The 21,331-nt window shown below is 39.5% G+C and overlaps 1 protein-coding gene across 6 annotated transcripts in view; it reads right to left on the bottom strand.

Moving 5' to 3' along the window:
* The window catches only part of gbf1 (golgi brefeldin A resistant guanine nucleotide exchange factor 1), a 96,207-nt gene that overhangs the window by 14,617 nt on the left and 60,259 nt on the right, over positions 1 to 21,331 (bottom strand). For 4 of the 6 annotated variants that reach the window (XM_019882086.1, XM_019882089.1, XM_019882088.1 and 1 more), the window contains 18 exons: positions 19,681 to 19,716; positions 16,999 to 17,146; positions 16,628 to 16,848; positions 16,385 to 16,544; positions 15,262 to 15,473; positions 12,923 to 13,021; positions 12,646 to 12,840; positions 12,364 to 12,556; positions 12,084 to 12,221; positions 11,908 to 11,996; positions 10,588 to 10,790; positions 10,312 to 10,435; positions 6,469 to 6,594; positions 3,925 to 4,007; positions 3,178 to 3,414; positions 1,953 to 2,046; positions 520 to 696; positions 63 to 127 (listed from right to left, as the gene is read on the bottom strand). In XM_019882086.1, coding sequence (XP_019737645.1) covers positions 63 to 127; positions 520 to 696; positions 1,953 to 2,046; positions 3,178 to 3,414; positions 3,925 to 4,007; positions 6,469 to 6,594; positions 10,312 to 10,435; positions 10,588 to 10,790; positions 11,908 to 11,996; positions 12,084 to 12,221; positions 12,364 to 12,556; positions 12,646 to 12,840; positions 12,923 to 13,021; positions 15,262 to 15,473; positions 16,385 to 16,544; positions 16,628 to 16,848; positions 16,999 to 17,146; positions 19,681 to 19,716 — 2,600 coding nt within the window. The remainder of the gene's footprint in view (positions 1 to 62; positions 128 to 519; positions 697 to 1,952; positions 2,047 to 3,177; positions 3,415 to 3,924; positions 4,008 to 6,468; positions 6,595 to 10,311; positions 10,436 to 10,587; positions 10,791 to 11,907; positions 11,997 to 12,083; positions 12,222 to 12,363; positions 12,557 to 12,645; positions 12,841 to 12,922; positions 13,022 to 15,261; positions 15,474 to 16,384; positions 16,545 to 16,627; positions 16,849 to 16,998; positions 17,147 to 19,680; positions 19,717 to 21,331) is intronic. The other 2 variants (XM_019882091.1, XM_019882090.1) reach the window with 1 other exon arrangement.

Consider the following 21,331-nt stretch of genomic DNA (forward strand, 5'->3'; position numbering starts at 1 on the left):
AAAGAAAAAAAAAGAAAAACATCACACAAAACATTATCCACAGTTCCAAAAATCATACATACCGATTAGAAGGAGTTTCCTCTCTTTGAAGTGAGATTTTTCCATTTGGTTCAATAAAATCCTCCACCTGATTTAAAAAAAATAAATAAATAATACTAATAATAATAAATAAAATAAAATAAATATCGAAGGACTGCCTGTAGGTGGCAGCAAAAACCTCCCAATAAAATAAAATAGAACAGCAGTTCACCACCACCACACAGAATGAGTGAACATTTGATTCAAAATGCAGTTTAAGTCAGCTGAAATTCAACAGGTTCAATAAAAAAGATTATATTAACGTTTGAGACAACAAACTTGATGACAATCATTACACGTTGAAACATTAAATTAGAACTAATAGACTATTGACAACCATACACAGACGACTGAAAATTGATAAAAAAAATAAATCATTTAAAAACGATACAAATTTGAATCAAGGCCTTAATACGTATTCTTCAAGCACTTGAAACTGACCTCAACCATGGCTTTGGGTAGGAGCTCGGCCCTGAACAGCTGTAGCATGGAGTCCATGATGTTCTTCCAACCCTCTCGAAGGATGTTGCCATGCTGATGGGCAAGATCAAACACTGTCTTGGCGGCTGTTTGTGCCTTTGCGTTGCTCCCAAACACAGTCGGGAGGTTTTCCACTGACTAGAAAGGAGAACCACCAGTCAGCTGTCAATGCTAACCTTCTTCCATCTTAATTTTGTGAAAAAGAGTGTATTTTCTTGATGGCATTGAAGGAGCCACCAAAGTAAACAAGTTTGCTTATTTCACCACTTTTAACTACAGTAGTTTCATATCAAGCTGTGTTATGAATAGTATTAAATCACACAGACAATGCGTCTTTGTGACGACCAGGGATATCTTGTTTGGTGTCTTGTACTGTTTTAACACGCCATGACTCTAGAGCAGGGGCCCCCAACCTTTTTTGCCCCACGGACTGGTTTATGTCAGACAATATTTTCAGGGACTGGCATTTAAGGTGTGGCGGAAATAATACAACGAAATAATATGGCATGAGCTGCATGAAAACTGTGGCGTTTTCGAAATATAATAATAAACACAAGGAGCGTCTAATCTGGCCGCAACACTCCGATCGCTCTGGCAATGTTTAATGCCTTCAAAATACGATACAACGCAAATTCAAAGTGCATGAAAATGACGACTCACCACAGCACCGAGCTTGATTTTCTGCAACCAGACGGTCCCATCTCGGGGTAAGGGGAGACAATGACACCTCAAGTGTGTGGTTTATGTCCAATCTACTTCGTAATTTTGTTTTCGTCGCCGTTGCTGCAGAAACTCCCCACCTCACACAGGTAGGATATCGGAAATAGCAACAGTGCTATTGTGGCGATCTCAGAGTATTCAGCCATAACTTTAATCCAGTTGTCTCGAACGTACTTTTAAGGCCGCCGTCATTTGCGATCTCCAGCAGTTTTTTTACTCATTTTGCGAGCTCCTGCGTTTTGTTTTGAAGTAATCGGTCACGTGATAGAGAAGCGTGGCTTGACGTGTGTCAAGCGTGACACAGACGGATGTAACGGAGAATCCGGTAGTTTTTCAAAATAAAACATCTTTCGTATTCCGAAATAAATTAAACGGAATTAAGGCAAGTTCTTTCTGTGCGGCCCGGTACCAAATGCCCGGCGGACCGGTACCGGTCCGCGGACCGGCGGTTGGGGACCCCTGCTCTAGAGCACAGCTATTCAAAAATACGGTGTATGGGTTGTACATCAGACCACAAATTCACCAAAATGTGTGACCGCATCAGACAGCTTGTTTTTGTATTTCATGAGTAAAATTATGGTTACAGTACCAAATAAAATATCTTGCCATGTCATTATGAACAAGATTTTGCCAATTCATAACAGATCACAGTGACAAATGCAAAGTTTTCTCACCTCACTGCTCAGAGTGGTAAACTTGCAAAGCGAGATGATCAGATTGTCAAAAACATCGTTAAATCCATAGTGAGCTGCTATCTTGGCACATTTCCTGCAGAGGCAAACACATTTGTATACAATTTCAGCATGACCGCAAGTGTTAGCAATACTAGCATGATGAACTATACTATTATCTTCAGAACCATAATTTATTAAAAAAAACATTTTTTCAAACAAGCACCTATTTTAAGTGTGTTTCGTCACATATATTGTAGAGGTGCTTGTAAGAAGAATACATATTCTACAACGCAAAAGACTCATTGAATATGTTCTGGAAAGCTTTGTAAGCGGCCATTCATATTAAATGGTGGGAACCAATCATTCAAAAACAAAATAAACAAAGAAAAATTAACATTTGAAAGCCTTAAACCTCAGCTGAAAGACTTGCTGTACATGCAGGACATGGACTGGCTAGTTCTGACATTGAACCTAATCAAAAGCTAAAAGAATAGTGCTTTAAAGTAAGTGCTACAGGATAACAGTCTCAGATCTAGAGACAAAGATATGGCTGCCTCTTATATGCCACTTTTTCGTTTATAGTGTGTACAGCATATATATTTTCCAATAAATCTATTGGTGAATCAGTATATTTGTATGTTTTTTGATAGATTTTCGGTTGTATCCTATTTATCTGTATCTGGAAGTATTTAAAAAAAAGCTAGCTGATTGAGTGGATGATAAGTTTCATATATATATATATATATATATATATATATATATATATATATATATATATATATATATATATATACACACACACACACACATACAGTCACACCTCGGTTTTCGAACGTCTCGGTTCACGACCAATTCGGTTTTCGACCAATAATTTCGAGTTTTCTATGCCTCGGATGACGAACAAATTTCGGTTCTCGAACAAACTGAGCGCACTTGAATGCACCACTTGACTCCTCTCGCCTTCCTTACACGAGGAAGTGACGCTTCCTCGGGTAGACGAGGATTTGACGCTTCCTCGTGTTGCTTTCCATTGTGAGCAGACGTGTTGAGTTAACATTTTTATTTTAAAAAGAGCGTGGTTTTGGTTTTCGAACAATTTCGGTTTTCGAACAGCCTTCTGGAATGGATTATGGACGAAAACCGAGGTTTGACTGTATATATATATATTTTCCATATTGCTAAGCATCTTCCCAGTTCAAACAAATTGTCCACATATGTACAGTACCGAAAGCCGGTAATGGCCTTTTGAATGATGTTGTCATCCAGACTCTTGTCAAAGACATAGGAGAGGGCGGCAATAGTAGGACCCCAGGTCATGGTGAATAAGTCATGGTCATAGCTGCCAGGTGGCAGGTGAAGAAACATCCCCTCTGTTGTAGCACCGCGATGTAGTAGCACACTCCAGACATAGTTCTCCTTCACTAAACCAGACTGCTCATCTGGCATCACAATCTCGTCATTCCTGCAAAAGGAAGATTAATGCTGGATTTTAAGATGTGAACAAAGATGTTTCGGAGTTAAACCACAAGCAGATACTGAAGCAAAAAAAGTGCTTGGAGCAATTATGTCTGCAGAACTGTTACACGCTAAATGCATATTGTAATGTTGGTCAAGTCAGGTGCAGGTCCTGGTTTGTCAGTCTTGTTGACGTATCTTCAAGCAATATATAGACTCTGCAGTTGCTCATTGTGCTGCAACACTAGTTGGTGAATAAAATGTGCCTTCTGTGGCAGCATATACCATTTTGTGATGTAATCTTTGAATCTTCAAAGTCAGGAACGTGCTTGCTTTCTATTTACATATACCACAAGGCCACGCTCCTGTATTTAAATATTATACAAGACCACACTTCTATCAAAAAATGGGCTTGCTTTAGAACATTCTGAAACACCATAAACCACAGAGGTGTGTTGGATATTTTTTTTTCAAAATTGGAAATATTTTTAAAGACCTGTATAGTACTCAAGCTTACTTGATTGCATTGTAGATATCCTCTAGCATGTCCTGGTTAAAGTCTTTGTTTCCATTAACTCCCTTCAGATTCTTCTTGAATTGCTGTTGAAAACAAAAACAAGTAGGACACCTTATTTGATGAATCTTCCTCTACAACTAATTCTTCTAGAGCAAAAATGTTAAGCAATTCAATGATATCCTGTACCAAGGCTTGAAATAAGCAGGTTCACATCATAGCTTGCAAATCAAAATAAATTTGACATTTAACGCCACCTATAAACACGCAGCCGTCTATGTGGCAAGCACCGTGCGCTAACCGTAAACAACATGGACCTTGCTCTTCCCAAGGTTCATGGTGTCACTAATGGTCAATTTACCTTATCTTGGGTCCTACGCGGCTTCTCTGCATCGACAATGTCAATGTATCAACATTACCTCTGCGCAGGCCTTTGTCTTTGTTGGTTGTGGGTACCGGCAATTTTCTGGCTTGTTACCAACTGTGACTAACAACAGTTTGGGGAAAGCTATTGCAACCATTGCCATAACCACCATAAAAAACATAAGTCTCGAACCCTGTGGAAGCTTTTGCTGGTTGGTAGCGCTGCAATTAGCCACTTGTTATTCAGAGAAATGTCTGATTTATGCAGTTTCGCTGCCCTTATTTTTAGCTGTGTGTATTTTCAATGCACTGCATGTTTGCACTGTGGTTGTGAGGAAAGAAGTTTCATCTGTGCTGAATGTTGTACAGAGAGCATATTTGACAATAAAGCTGACTTGACTTATTTTTTCTTTACTATTCATAGTAGGTCATTAGTCATGCAAAAATACACTTTATCCGAATATTCATTTCAATCGAATTTTCAGCAGCACACTTATAGTAAAATATCCTCAAATATTTCATTGGCTGCAACGCTACTTTCAAATCGTCTGTTACATTGCTGGATTTTTATTGTTTATTAAAATCTTTGTTTCAGGGATTAACGGTAAAAAAAAATGCCCCTCAAAATTTGAAAAGAAATGGTACTCAAATTAAGTCCCCGATTACCAAATTGGCTCCTTAAAGAAAAAAAAAAGTTATTTCAAGACTTGGTCCCTGTCAATGAATTTCAGTTAATAAAACAAAGTATGATGCCTTTAGTTTAACTGAGCATCCACTGAACAATTAATGGGGTTCCGGGTGGGTACACACATTATGTGTCACTTAATATGTTTAAGATTCCAAAATAAGGATTATGGCAAAGATCCCTCTGCAAATAAACACAATGACTTAGTGATAATTGACAGCCTCAAGTTGGATGTTGGAAGGATTTGGTGAAGGATGAATAACGCATGAATTCAGTAACTACTGAACATAATTATCTTAGGAAAGACATTTTTTGATACCGGTCTTGGGCTTGCTGGCAAAGAGTGGCAGAACAAGTTGCGTTGTCCAATGCTTTCCTGTCATATAGTAACACAGTGTTCTCACACCACCAAGTGGACAAAAACAGAATCGTTGAAAGAGGGGCAGCATGTTTCACGCAAATTTAACATTACAGAACTCACCTGACCTATGTCTCTCTGAAAAGACACCATCCCACTGTCGAACTTCATAAAAGGCTCTGATTTACACACTGATGCTCTGCATAGTTTTCCCACGACCAAAATAACTACAGTGCCAACATATGCTCTGTTGAATACTTCTCATTGCAAGCTGCTAACTAACTTTAGTGTTCGGCGCCACTTTTATTGGGCCTCTTTAAACTATTGTTCAGCAACCCCTTTCCTATTCTCTGAGCCAACAGGTCAAATGTCTTCTTCCCCAAACTACAAGTGCCCTCTTGGAAATGCGATTATCGAAAGGAATTGGAGCCTCATGGACGATCAACAGCCATGAAAAAACGAAGCAGGGACAGCTAGAAAATAAGAACTTGCCATTTATTAATAAAGACGTGTGGCCCATTAACAAAACCTCAGAGCCCGTTTCATCTTCACAATCTGCCATCGAAGCCGCCAAAAACATAGGTAGGGACAACAGATGAAAACAGTGTGCCTCCCCCGGACCCTCGGCTGCCTATTTACGAGTTCACCGCTCAGACAGACCACCACTGGCTACAGCTGTTGACTGAGGGCTTTCTGAGCCGCCAAACTGCACCAGTGCAAATGCTACAACTCCCAGAGGAATGTCATACCATCGGACACTGGCATGCACCGCGGAGACAACAGAGAAAAACAACTGATATATGAAGACTAGGAAGCTTCAAGTTAATTAGTATGGAATGTGCACTTTTAATTTTAAAGCCTAAAATGATCTAATATAATCTTTACTCGGGTTGTACTGGCAATCAAAAAGTATTTTTTTTAATTGAAGAAATACATGGAAATATATTTAAGAGTCAACACATAATGCATCAAGGTACAAATGAGAATACCAGTGTTGCAAATTAGTAGATTGTATAGAATTACTATGATTAGTAATTTTGTTTGTGTGAAATCTCAAAGTTGGGCAGAATAACAACAACAATTGTTCACTTGAGAGTGACTGAGTGAGTGAGAGTCGTTGAGAGAGTGAGAGATCACTAACCTCTACAGTCATAGGGATATTCTGCTTTCGGACATTGTGATTATGCTGGTCAGTGTTCAACATTATAACAGCATAGGCCAAGGCAAATCCTGCATCATTCGTCAGGAAGGGAGAGCCATTTACTTTCTGCAAAGACAAAAAAGTAGTAAAAGGAGTAGAGATTATGTCGTGATGAGAGCCAAATGATAAATGTAAACAGGTAATTAATTGTGATTGATGTCATACAAAAGTTGAATCAGATCATCAATTTTAAATAGACCCACTCGAGTGGAAAACCAATTCACCAAGTCATTACCTTTAATGACTCAGTGAGGCTTTGAAGATGACTATTTTTGTTTTACGTGTTCAATCCAAGAAAAGGTCACTACTAGGAATAGTTTCCAGGTCACATGGTTTCTCATGCTATTTTGGGAAGACAAATGTTCAAGCAATAGAGTCGGCCTTTTTCCCTCGTGCAAGTGCCTGTGTGTTTGACAGGGACACACCGTCTTTAAAACTGATGTCATCCAACGACTATAAAATGGAGGGTTAATCATGTGACAGGTTTTGACTTATGTTGTCACCATCCTCACCAACTTTACACCAGCTGAAATGAGCTGGTCATGGAAAAGGTTATATTTCACAAAGTTGGCATTGTTGGCAGATGTGTGTCAAGACAATTTAGATCGAATTTAGGTTGTGCTATGTACAGTATACATGAAGGTGCCAATATCAGCAATGACCTAACTAAAGTGTTAGGGCCCTGTTCTGCATGTTTTAGATGTTTCCCGTCTCCAACACAATTGATTACAATGATCAGCTCATCAGCAAGCTCTGCAGAAGCCTGATAATGATCCTGTTCATTTCAATCAGGTGTGTTGGAAGAGGGAAACATCTAAAACATGCAGTATAAGGGCCTTCGAGGACCAGAGTAGGTGAGCCCTGCGCAAAAGCTTTGCGCATGAAAAGTGCAAATGTTAGGCATTTAAGAGCGCCTGCAAAACACACCTTTTTTTTAATTTTCGATGTACAATAAGTATAAATGAACATTAGCATGTAAATATGACATATTGTAGTTAAAGGCTAGTATCCATTTATAAACATTTGACAGTCCTTTGTGGGAGGAGTATATGGAAATCCATTTTCCACATGCAATGTTATTCATTCTCTTCCACACACTTAGCCTTATCATGGTAGGACGGTTTGTGTCCCCCCAATGAAAATAACGGCAATGTTGTCGGAGGCTTTCTGTCCCTGCTATGTCACTCAGAACAAACAGGTCCTAGTTTAAGGACCGATTGAAGAAGGGCCTGAATGAACTCCGATTGCAAATAAAACATTTGGACCTCGGTCGTCGGTGCCCCGAACCTGTTGGTGGTCACTGGCGGTGAGGGAGTCCACCAAACTGAAACCAGAGTTCAGGTATTTTTGGCCAGGAGAAGTTTGGAAACAGCCAATGGGTAGCAGCAGGCCATGCGGACTGCAGCTTTAGTTGTCGCTTAGGACAGACATTTAGGCGTGGAGGAAGGTCAGAGAGGCCATGGAGAGTGATTTGCGAATGACGAGAGGGGAGCAGTGACACAATGTGTATAGCTGGGATGAGGCGCTGCAGACCAAGACTTGGGACTTTGGGAATCAGTGGGAATAATAATTCAAAAACATCCTCAATTCCACAGACACGTCTTTCATTGAAAAAGCCGGATCTGGAGACTCTTTAGTTGGTTTGCCAATTTCTGGCAGTGAGGTCGCTGAGGTGGTTCAAAGGTCCTCAATGGCAGACCCCTGGGGATGGATGACATTCACCCGCGGGAAATTGTCAGATTACCTTGGTTGACACCTATTGGCAACATCGCATGGACATCGGCGACAGTGACGCTGGATTGGCAGATTACGGTGTTTAACTCCTTTTTTAAGAAAGCGGACTGGGGGTGTGTTCCGACTACAGAGGGATGGTATTTCTCAGACCCTGTAGTAAAGTCAATTTGTTGGTAAACTGAACCTCAGATTCAGAAAGAGCAATGTGTTTTTCTCCTGAAAGTGCTTTGTTGACTTTAATGTTGGAGGTCTCGTTCACAAGTTAAGGAGAATTGAGAACTGACCACAAGCATGGTGCAAGCATCTGTTGTTATGTGGATGCCGATTTCCTGGGCAATCTATGGACCCAAGGTGTGGGTCGTGACTGAAAGAACAAGATCACCGATACAAGTGGCTGAAATGAGTTTCCTTTGTAGTGTGTACAGGCTCTCCCTTAAAGCAGAGATGAAAGTGGACTTTTCTGAAAATTCCGGAAAAAAAAAAAAATTATATATATATATCGCACTTGGCCGATCACGCATGAATTAGTTTACGCAAAACGCTATTCAAATACTCGACATTCAATGATTAATCTTCCTTTTGTGTGCACACGTGTACCCTTTGTAGCTTCCGTTCGGGCCGAAATTTCGAAATCTCCGAGATATGGCGAGGCCATGAGAATGCGAGGCGAGGGTATTACTGTTGTGGCGACGCCACTCAAACTAAGCGAGGATGTACGCAAGCGCGTCTTTTGATTTCAACCAATCAGCGTCGACGCAAATGACGTCACACACGACAACAGCTAAGCTAAGTTAGTCGAGACGACACTCGAAGTCGGACGGACACGATTTTCTGCCAATCTGTGTTTTTCCCTTTTTGGCCAAATATATTTTTTACGACAACTGTCTTGTTGACGGCGTCTTTTATTCGTTCCACTGGGGTTTAGCAGGTGTGTTTATAAAGGGACGAAAATTGTTTGGGGACTATCCTCCACGTTCTAGTTGAGATGGTATAACCCAAGAGGCAAAATGACGCTTGCTACTGTTGTTGCGAGTTGCCATTCGTTCTACTAAACCATTAGTCAAACGCCATCATGTCTTCTGTCGTTATTACACAAACAAAAATCTCTTTACTGTTATTAGTGTTAGTGCCTCAATATGGCTACGCTCGTGAAAGCAATACAACGAACTCAAACGCGTCTTCGTTCAATGTTGTCAACTAATATCCGGATTAATTTTATGCAAATTTTCCTCAATTCTCCGGAGAAATTTCCATAAAAATTTGAAAAACCCGGAATTCCGGGAAAATCCGGAGGACTTTCATCTCTGCTTAAAGATAGGATGAGGAACTCTGTCATCCGGGAGAGGTTCAGAGCAGAGCTGCTGTTATGCCGCATCGAAATGAGTCAATTCATCATCGAGCAGGTTTACTTGGCAAATGAATAGATTTTTGTTGTAATAGATTACTTTCTGCTGTGTTCTTTATCATAGTAGTTTATGTACAATACAGATTTCTGTTTGGTTCTTGAATTGTTAATAGTTCATCTTTGATTTAATACTTGGTATAACGGATATATATTTTCATCCAATCAAAATCATGGGTGTCCCACCGCCTCTTGAGATTAAATCACTATTTTTCAACTAGCTATCAATCCAACAATTGTGCAGTGGGTCTGTCTGTCATGAGAGGTTAGGCAAGAGAAGACCGAACCACTCTCCAACTTGGCTGAACAGGTGCTGGGATGTTCGATGGAAAAGAAAAGGTAGTGATTATTTGATGTTTGAAAACGCTCAGGATGAAGTAAGCATATGCTTGTTGGTGAATAATACCTCAGTTTTTATACAGGAATATATTTAAAATGTTTTATGCAATTATTTTATGCAAATTAATGCAGTTACTAAACATGAGTAGCTCCCTGGCATATTCACTGTGCAAAGTAGCTCAGAGAAGATAAATTAGATAAAGATTGCTTTTGTAACACATGCAATATGATACACTATACATCTCATTCTAAATATACACGTGTATGTAAATATAATGATTTAAAAAAAGGGACAGACTATGTCTTACATGCCAGTTGTCTGTAAATGTTTCCAGAAGTCTTTGGATGACTGGAGCCTCTCCGGGTAACCTGAAAGCCTCGAGGTAAAGCCTCAAGGCCTCATCTATTCGAAGCCCCTGGAAGGCGAACGTGCTGCAACACAGTTCATATTTACTGTATAAAGAAGTGAACATTCAAGGCTCTCACAAATGTTTAAAAGTTAATCACCACCAAAACTCAACAATCTTAAAGTTGGCAATCAACAACTAAATTGAAAATTGTTCAACGTTTTGTGAACATCTTACTTGACAAAGCTGTCGAGGAGCTCCATATTATTGCGATCACTGACGAATTCCCCGATCATCTTTTTGTCCAATCGGGGATTTTCTCGAAGCCACTGGGCCACTTGGTTGTTATCCATTGGATTACTGAGAAGCCCTTTCTCCTGAAGGAACTGGATTCCCTTCTTTGGTTTCAGATTAAATTGCTCTGTTCCTGCTATCAGCAGCTATGAACAAGGGAAAATGAACGATATAATTACATATGCACTCTGCTGTGTCCAAAACACCAGAGGTGGGCATCGTCACTGGCATCGTCACTAACCGGGTCAGTACCGGCGGATCTACTTTATCAGTACATCACCGATGGACTCTCGTTTTGCCGTTGAGTGACTGAAAAATGCGCACTGTCTTGCGCGTGCTTGACTCGCAGGATTGAATACACCAGGCAAGCCAAGCAGAGCAGAGGATGGTCTCCTCGTCCTCCAACAGAAAAAAAAGTTTCAACACTATTCAATCTGGTGACCTAACAGTGTTGGCTGCGAACTAAATCTCTGTTCTGATTCTCCAAGCTTGCTCTTATTTGAGGTCTTCCCTGGTGCTATGGTTAAACTGGTTTCCAGGTTAATGAGCTCCCGATTCCAGTCTTTGCTGTTTGGGTAAGGTCAGTCTCGTAATTTTTTTTGTTTCTGTCTGCAGATTCGTCCCAAGCTACATCAAAATTGTTCAACTGCATAACTGTTCAGTGCTTCAATAAACATGTGAAACAAAGCAGCAACTTCTTGCAGCCTGTCAGGAGTTGTACATAAGTTGTTGTGTGTCACGTTATTTATTGAAGAATTGAACAGTTATGCATTTCAACAATTTTGATGGATTAGGGCTAGAATCGGGAGCCAGTCCCACAGACAGGAATGACAATGTCATATAATGTCCCAATCACCACGCTGTGCATGATTTTTTAACATTTATTTGGATGTGTGTCTGCTTTGTGCTGCATCTAACTTAGTTGGACGTTCAACGCCAATTGGCTCTTACTGACACAACGCCGCCGCCGAAGAACAAGAAGAAAATACATTTGAAAAACAACTGATGGTCTTAAAAAAATTGTGGTGATGAACTGTAATATGAAGGCTGATTAAAATAATGATGACGGTTGAAGGACTAACGATTACAGTTTTGGTTCAGCTTGAAATAATCTTGGACTGCTGATCATGGTTGGGTGGCCCGACTGCTGGCGAATGACGGACCGGTAACGTTTACTGACACACCCACCTCTGCAAACTACAGCGATGTATTGTGAGTGTGTGTGTGTTTGTGTGTGTATATGTATATATGTATATATATCACCTTTTTCTTTGTTCTGATTTCGAGCAACTCTTGGGAATCAGGTAAACTTGATGAGAAACGCTGAGGGTTTTTCAAGATCTTCTTGTCAGCTGAAAGAAACAATGTGAAGTACAATTAAGTTTTAGTTGACCTTTTTCTTTTTATATCATAAAAACCATGCAGGTCTCTAGCCTTACTGGTGTCACACTCTCCTTGATCCTCTCTACACAATTTCATCTTTTCTGCCATCAGATTTCCACTGGTTGGTGGGCATCCTGGACCACGATCCACGAGAGGAAAACTCAAGCCATTTGTACTGCCTTCTTGAATAAGATCTGAGAAACGTGTGGTTAAAAAATATAATCAATTAACGTGTACACAAAATGTTGAGATAATGAGGCAAATAAATAAATAAATAAACCCGCACTTGTTAGATCCCCAAAAAGATTCACACAATGAAATATTGGGATAGTTTACCAGTTGTAGCATCGATTCCATTTTTCATCACATTTTCTTCCTCCACTGGCAGTTTTTCTGACTGGTCTTTGCGAGCGGTGTTGTCTAGCACTTTGGCTTGGCAGTTAGCCTCAGTGCTGTCAATCACAGTTAGTAGAGCTTCGAGTGACAGCAGGTGAGTGGTGTAGAGCTGCCCTGATACAGGGAATGCATTCTGAAGCAATTGAAGAAAAGAAGAAAAAAAAAAGTTTGAATTAATCCATCCTTAAATGTATCAATGTGTCTCCTTCAAGGGGAAGCTACCTTTGACAGCAGCTTGGTAAGGTCTTCAAAGAGATTTGAGCAGTAGAAGTCACAGTCATAGTTGATGTACAGCTCAGTAACAAAGCTGGGGATCCTCCACAGCTGAACCAGTGCCTCCAGAGCCATTTCCTTCATTTCATAGGGCAGCTTCATATTCTCTGATGTGATTATGTCCATCAGTTTCTTCAGATACATCTGTCAGGTGGAAGCATATTTTGTGATGATTATGAAGTCTTAAGGAAGATTGTACATGACGAATAAAGAATACTGACATTACCTCCAGCTGAAATTTAAGATGCACTCTCATGCTTTCAAAGAGAAAGAAGCACACTCGTAACGACAAAGCATAGAGGTTCATACGGTCCATGCTTAGCAGCTAAAAGAAAGAAAGGACAAAAAAATAGTTATGTTATTCACCCTCATCTGGACCACTTTCCAAAGTATTACATTTCGCTTTCCACTTGTCATTATAATTTGGTACTTTTCTTAAATTTTACGTATTTAATTTTCAAGTTTTTGGAACTGAAACACAACTACTAAATGTTGTTATGCTGAGAAAAAGTGTTCACATTATATTAGGCAAACATTGATTCCAATTTAAGCTGTTATAACATCATTCTTCAATCTATATTAGGCAAACATTCCCTAAAATGTAAAGGGTGCATTAAATTCACATTTTGAATCTGTAATGACTTGCACAAATCGGATTCTATTAAAAAAATTAAGCCAATGTCACATTATTTGATTTTTTTCCACTTCCAACAGGTTGTATTACCCTCGATCAGGGGTCACCAACATCACCACGTGAAATACGAAAGAAATACTCATATGAGGGGTGGGAGCACAGTATTGTCTTTTGTAAATAAAAGTAGTGACAAAGAAATAGGAAGGATATCATTTTATTGTCTGTTCGTAGTGGCTGGTGCAGCGCAAGGTATCATGGTCGATGTAGTTCACAATGCTGTGTTCAGCTGATAACACAATCAACACTTAATATTGAGCCACAAACTTGCTATGTTATTTCACACACGCATTGTGAATCAAGTCTTTTGTGGAGCAACTCAAATGTTTTATGCTCCCCTCCACATGGTGATTAGCGTGGGTCTTAAATGAATTTCAACGTAAACTGCATTGATAAACTGACCACCAGAGTGTGCTGGAATGCACGCATGGAAAATTATGTGGTCTATTTAAGTGTTTTTCAAACCCTTACATTGTCAAGTGTGCCGCGGTAAAATATCCAATTTGTATGCCTGTGCTGTCTATCGCCCAGAAGGTAATCGTTTAGTACCCTCCCATACCGCTAGAGAGCAGCAACAGCTAGCCAATTGCCTTGTGTTTCGACCACTAGAGACAAGCGAATTTGTGCCGCATGAATTCAGGACGACAGTGAAACAATAAATATGACCTATTCGAAAATACTTTTTCCTTTGTGCTCATTTAATTCCAATTTAAGCTGTTATAACATCATTCTTCAATGTTAAAAACGGTGATAGTAACAGTATAACACGTTGTTAAAATAAGCGTTTTTTTTTTCACATTTCAGCTAGTGGTGTGCCGCGAGATTTTTTTCAATGAAAGAAGTGTGCCTTGGCTCAAAAAAGTTTGAAAAACACTGGTCTATTTAAGAGAATTGGTGCTTTTAATTCCAAGACATGACGATATTGTGGCAATTAAAATGTTATAATATTGCAATACTGCTGTTTTCATTACATCGTGAGTTAATATATATATGTAAATCTGTACCACGAGGCATTAAATATCATACTGGAATGAAAGTACACCTTTTTGCAATCCCTAGGTACCAGGTAAACATCTGTACTACGTGATGAAACCCCCCCATGATTTTGCATCATTTTTTGCAAATAAAAAAAATGCATCTTATACTGGAGAAATTATGGTAACAGTGTGCTTTCACTTATTTCTATGTTACACTATTTTTAACCACACACGTGCACATACACACACACACACGCACGCACGCACGCACGCACGCACGCACGCACGCACACACACACACACACACACACAAACACACACACACACACACACGCACAAAGGTAAGTATACCTTAGTTTGAGACTGAGGCTCTACTGTAACATTTAGTGTTAGCACAAAATGTTTTCTGCTAGAAAATTGAAGATGAATAGGAACTTCATCTTTCATCATGACAACCACCCTAAGCAGATATTGAAATCAACTAAGGAATGACTTGACTAGAAAATGATGAAAGTTTTGACATGATCACACCAGAATCCAGACCTGGACCCGACTGAGGATCTGTGGGGTGAGGCGAAGAGTGCTTTTCATCAGACATTCACTCGTCGCAATCTGATTGATATTTGTTTTTTTTTGGAAAGGTGGACAAATATTGCCACATCAAGATGTGCTGCACTGGTGCGACACCGATTTTCTGCTTGTTGTAACTGTTCGATTTCACTCTTATGAAGTTTGTTTTTAAGTCTAGCTGAATCTGTGTCATTAACTGTGGAATAAATATTTTTTTCTTCGAGTTTAACAGCGCAAAAACCTGGCATTTGAACAACAGTGAGTCGACTTTTCATATCCACTGTACTGTTCAATGAATTACATTATTCGGTTCTGATTCTCCTTTACCTGAAAAAGATGTCTACATAGCTCATCTTTGATCAGTCCAAGCAAAGATTGGTAGTTGACAAAGTGTGCAGACTCCAGGGCTACATTCAGCAGTTGCAGGCCCATGTGCATCATCGCATCAGTGTTGTGGCGGTCATGAGGGTTGGTCAATGAGATTAGAAACCGGAAGAGCTCCCTTAGACATGGCAGACCATAGGGAATGAGGGATGCACCTAAAAAGATAACAAAAGTGATGACAGGGCTGGGCAACATGGCAAAAATTAATAAATACAGAAAAAAGGAAGAAATAAAATCAAATAAAAATATTTTAAAAAACACATGATAAAGTTTACAATTACGTCCAAGCTCGCTTCTTATAAAAAATCATTTTTAAACTGCCAGTTTTCAGGCATCTGTATAAATAATCACAATAATAAAAATAAACAAACTGGAGAATACATTATATTAACATATGAAGTGCTACAAATACAAAAACAAATAAGATGAAAACAGCAAAATATCTGGAAAAAAATCAGTAGAAATTGTAGAACAGTGTAGAAAATAAATAAATAAAATGATGAAATTAAAATACACAGAAAAAGTATCTGCCAAATGCCAACCAGCTATGGCTAGCCTTTGCAGACTCAATATAGGCTTGCAGTGTAAAAGAGCCACACAATTTGTTAGAACTGCAGTGAAACATCGGATGTTATTTAATTTTTAATTATTACTTTTTGTAACAGATAAAAGAAAACAAAAACTGAGACAAACAGGACAAATTCCTGCAATATGCTACAGAAAGAGGAAAAGGTCGATGCACACATTCCCATCGTTTGATTGAGGAAATAAGCTCAATCAACATGGGAGACCTGAAATTTGAAGTACTGTATTGCGATCTGTAATCATGTTCACAAAATCCCCCAGCCTTAGACGAGTGTATGACATTCAGAACTGAAATTTCACACTCTATCTTATGACATGGAATTTTCAAACATTAGTGATCACCACCTTTGAAGCTCAAGCTTAAATATGAGAATTTACAAAAATATGTATGCTCTATAACCACTACAGTTGTCATGGAATTCTATTTTTCAGATCAAATGATGTAATGAAAAAACCTGGTACACTTTGTGAAAACTCTTACCATCTCTTTGTGTGGACTGTGTGAATCGGACACCTCGGGGATTGACGTAGTCCATGTCAGGCACAGAGACGTTACTTGAATGTTCTGTAATTGAGTCTTTTTCCTCGAGAACCTCTGGGATGGACTCTACTGATGCTGATTGAGCCGGGCCATCCTCAGACTTCATTAATATGGAAAAAGACATAACATCCTCAGTTTAGTAGTCACGTATTGGCCACGTAGAAAATATGACTGCAGGCTCACCTGTGCATTTGGAGAGCCAGGATCTGTGTCTAGGAGTGGGTTAGCATTGCCAGGCGTAGTTGCAAACAAGCTACACTGATCCAGGTCAGAGAGATCCTCCCGAGAAGTGGCTTTGGAGCAGGAGTCGAGGCCACTGTCTGTCGTTGTGGGACTAGAGACAGAAGATCCAGCACTGTCTGAGGCTGGTAGTGAACACCTTTGCTCCGTTAAGACAACTCCGCCTAAACAGAGGACAAGGACAGCTCAAGGGAAAGATACAATGCTGAGAAGAGTTGATCAGATGAATTTGGAGGCAGGAGCAGTAATATTAGGTAACATTGGGTCATTGGGAAAAAAATAACTTCTTTAAACAAATGCTTGAAACAGCTTACCAGATAGGTTGGTATTACTGAGGTTGGTAGACTGGGTAGGGTCCACCTGTGCAGAGGCACTTCGCACCGTGTGGCGAGGTGGCTTTGGTGAACGTTTCTGCTTTTTCCATTTGGATGACTCATTCATCCCACCTGCACGCATTTTCAACTGAAAAGCAAAAAAAATGCACCATATTCAGAAGGCTTCTCCACAAAAGTTGACAGAAGAAGATCAAGGAAGCTGAGGAAAGGTCTTGATGATTCAAAATGCTTTGCGTAGTGTAAGATTCACAATGCTTTGCATGCTATTTTAGTACCGGTATATTATTTTGTGTACTTAGATTACTTAGTGCTGTTGTAAACTATGGACAACCCCCCCCCCCAAAAAAAAAACAAAAAACAAAAAAAAAACAGGGAAATCACTTCCCCTTGCCCAGAATCCGGTCATCAGGCAATCGGATGATGAGAGCCGTCGGGTAGGTATTTATGAGCTAGAAAAGGCAACATGACTAGTTCATTCTTTCCATGGGCTCACCAATCTTAAGAGGGTCAAGGGGCTCAGGTACAAAGTGAGTTGAGCAATGGATAAAGGCAGGGACCCTTGCAGTCAAATACATGTCCATGACTGCTGGCTCAAGGAATGTGGAACTTCACATCAAGCCTCCAGCTTGGTGGTTGTACTGTATTTTGACATTCACCCTGGGCGACAAGGTAGCATCCCCCTGCCTTTGAGTGTGTGCTTGTGTGTGTGTGTGTGTGTGTGTGTGTGTGTGTGTGTGTGTGTGTGTGTGTGTGTGTGTGTGTCAAGGAGCCTTGACTGTTTGTGTCCATGCAGCCAACACAAGCTTTGCAAGAGAGAAATCCTGCTGTGGACTCCCTGCTAGAGTTCAAATACTTGAGCAATGGCCTGAACGTGTGTGACAAGCACCCCCCCTCCCCCCAATATGAATCTGAGCATGGTTTTGTTATTGAATCTCTTGTTGATTGTGGACTGTCAATGACAAACACCGTGTCCAAGCATAAGTGTGTCCATATGTGTACTTTGGCACCAGAATTCACGAACATGAACGATCAACTTTGTGGTGTCATCGGACTTGAACATCTTGGGACACTATGGTGAACAAAGCGGTAGCATTTTTAACTGTCTACCATCCGGTAGTAGTGCTTATGCTCCGATAATGGGGTAGGAAACTAGTGAGGCCTGGCATCCATGATTGGATGGACGGAGAAACAGAATGACTAGACCATTTATGCATTTTTATCCAGTTACATGTGTCATGCACTTGTATCTTTGTCTGTCTGGTGCAAAAACCTTTGTTCTGTTACCATTTCTGAAATATAACAAAATAATAGTCAGGCTTTGTTTGCATAGTCAACCAAAACCCTGTCGCCTTAATATGATTTAACATGTAGTCAAGTTAATACAAACGGTTAAATACAAGTGTAAATAATTGAAATGTTGGCAAGGTAATTTGCAAGCTTAAAAAAAGAGTAATTAGGGTTGTTCACACGGCACACATTTGCATCAGCGCTGCACCGATGTATTTTGTTGCGATATACAGTATCTTACGCCAGTGTAAATTTTGTTGAGCGTTCACACATAGAAAGCTGCTTACTAAAGAGAAGCGTGTTAACCTCGGTGCAGCCCCACTTGCGTTCACACGGCAGTTTCTGCAGCCGTGCAATACGATAGTAATATAATAAGTATATATAATAAGTAACAATATGGAAATAAAACATGCTTATGCATTACAGTGTACTTATCAGGGCTGACGTTTCATCGTTGCCCCAGTTCACTCCCCTGTGTTCATTTCTATTGCACGTGTTGTTGTTAGTCGCCATGGAAGAGCAATATACCAGGATGCAATTTATGCAATACCCGTATGTAATCAACTCTTCTCACGCGTAGCGAGTCTACCCCTGTAGCGTTAACACCTCCCATATTATATCGGTGCTGCCCCGCAAACTATCATTTACGCCGGGGTAAATTTTTAAACCACCTCCTGAGCAGGGTTAAATAATTTGCTCCGGTTTAAACTGTTTTCAGGGGCTACACCGGTATAACTTTGTACGTGTCAATGCTCTACGGGGGCCTACACCGGAGTAAAAGATGCCATGTGAACACCCCTATTGCCTTTGGAAATGGTTTAAAGTGTATTGAACATTTTTAACGTACTGAGTGCAATAGCCCGCATTGTTGCTCATTGGCTATTAAGTAAGGTGTGAAAATGTGTGCACAAACTTTCTTTTAAGTGAGCTAATTCTAGTTTTTCGGCATGAGTTACATGGACTTTTGTGATCCTGTCCAAATTGCCTTGATTACCCCATTAATTCTGGTCCCTCAAAAAAAATGTGAGGCACGTTGTGAAACGTTTGACTTTCTCCACCATTCCCTGTTTTAGATGAAAATAAACTTAAATAAAAGCTATAAGTCTGCAATTAGAGCACATTTTGTTGGTTTAATTTCAAATTCACTGTAGGGATTTTTAAGAGTTAAAAATATGAAAACTGCCTTGATATGAATATATTTATGGATCTGGCTGCATATTCCATCATTTTTAATACAGTTAGATAAGCAAGTGTCATCTGAAACAGCATAACTCTTGGAAACAAATTGGGGTCAGTACTATCTTAAAACGGAGAGAGAAAATAGTTTCAGCAGAGAGACTTTCCAGACTTAACATTTAAGGTCATTTTTCTTACCTGCACTCGTTTGTTTTTCCATAAGATATTGTAAGCCTCAGAAGAGAAGGGGAGTAGGCAGGTGCCCGTGATTAGTGATAGGAACCATGTCAGCAGTGAGACCAACACAAAAGACATGCAGACAATTTATTTATCTACAGTCCATCCAGAAAGTATTCCGTGCATCACTTCTTTAGCTTTAAGTTATGTTTGAGCCTTCTTCCAAATTTGAAGTAATTCATTTTCCTGGAAATACTACACAAAAAAACCCCAAACCGAAACACATTTTTTGTTGCTATTTTTTTCAAATGTATTAAAAAAAAAAAAAAGTACATATTTACAGCCTTTGCCATGGAGCTGAAAAGAGAAGTTGGATATTTCCTGTTACGAAAAGTTATAGTCCATCTGTCAGTTTAGTTCAATGCTTCTCAATTATTTTCTGTCATGCCCCCCCAGGAAAAAGAAAACATCTCGCCCCCCCCCGCGCGACTATAAATTATTTAGTATCATTTGACAAAAAAATTGTTACAAGTAAATCTTTGCATAACACTGTATCCTTATAAAGGTATAAGAGAATAAAAAAGAAATATGGACCAACTTACAACAAAGAATAGCTTTAGTAACTGTAACAGAAAAGATTTTAAGTGTATCTGAAATTCAAAAATAAAATTAAATCTGAACTACAAAAAATTTTTGACTGACCATGTCAAACCACATAACACTGAAAAATAAATGACATCAAATCAATAAATAATAATGCATTCAAACTGATCACCAACATTAATTCAGGAGCACAATATGAAAAAAACCTTTAATCTGCAAAAAAAAAAATATATATATAAAATCATTTGTGATGATTTTTTTTAAAAATCAAAGATGATGTCTGGATTAATGGCTACAGTAGCAGGCACAAAGTGGGATGATTGTTGGCAATATTCGGCACGTTTTCGCTGAAAAAAACGCAAGCGGCTTATCAGCGTGATTGGGGTGTAAAAACTACAAAAAATTTTTCACTGACCATGTCAAACCATATAAGACTGAAAAATAAATGACATCAAATCAATAAATAATAATGCATTCAAACTGATCACCAACATTAATTCAGGAGCACAATACGAAAAAAACCTTTAATCTGCAAAAAAAAAAAAATGTATAAAATCATTTGTGATGATTTTTTTTTAAAAATCAAAGATGATGTCTGGATTAATGGCTACAAGTAGCAGGCACAAAGTGGGATGATTGTTGGCAATATTCGGCACGTTTTCGCTGAAAAAAACGCAAGCGGCTTATCAGCGTGATTGGGGTGTAATGTCTTAATTTATTTGGCTTCATGCTGTCCGCTGCCAACATTTTTGGACACAGTTGGTATACTGGTCTTTCCTCCACTACCACCGTAGTCACAGTGAAGCCAAGCGCTCCATTCGCTTCGTCATATTTCCTCGTTTTAGCTTTCAGGAGACCTCTTTATCTCCGTCTCTCTCCGGCTGTCGACTTCGTGTCTGCACTTCTTACTCATACTCTATGCTGTGTGCAAAGCGCACATGCTCAGTGCAAACAAAACACCAAACGAATGCTCCCTGTGCACACTCTGCCAATGAGAGTGTCACTGCCCTTTAATGTAGTGGAGGTGCAATTGCACTTTATTCTTGGACAGTAAAAAAAAAAAAAAAAA

Source organism: Hippocampus comes, unplaced genomic scaffold, assembly GCF_001891065.2.
Source record: "Hippocampus comes isolate QL1 unplaced genomic scaffold, H_comes_QL1_v1.1 scaffold36, whole genome shotgun sequence".
NCBI lineage: Eukaryota > Metazoa > Chordata > Actinopteri > Syngnathiformes > Syngnathidae > Hippocampus > Hippocampus comes.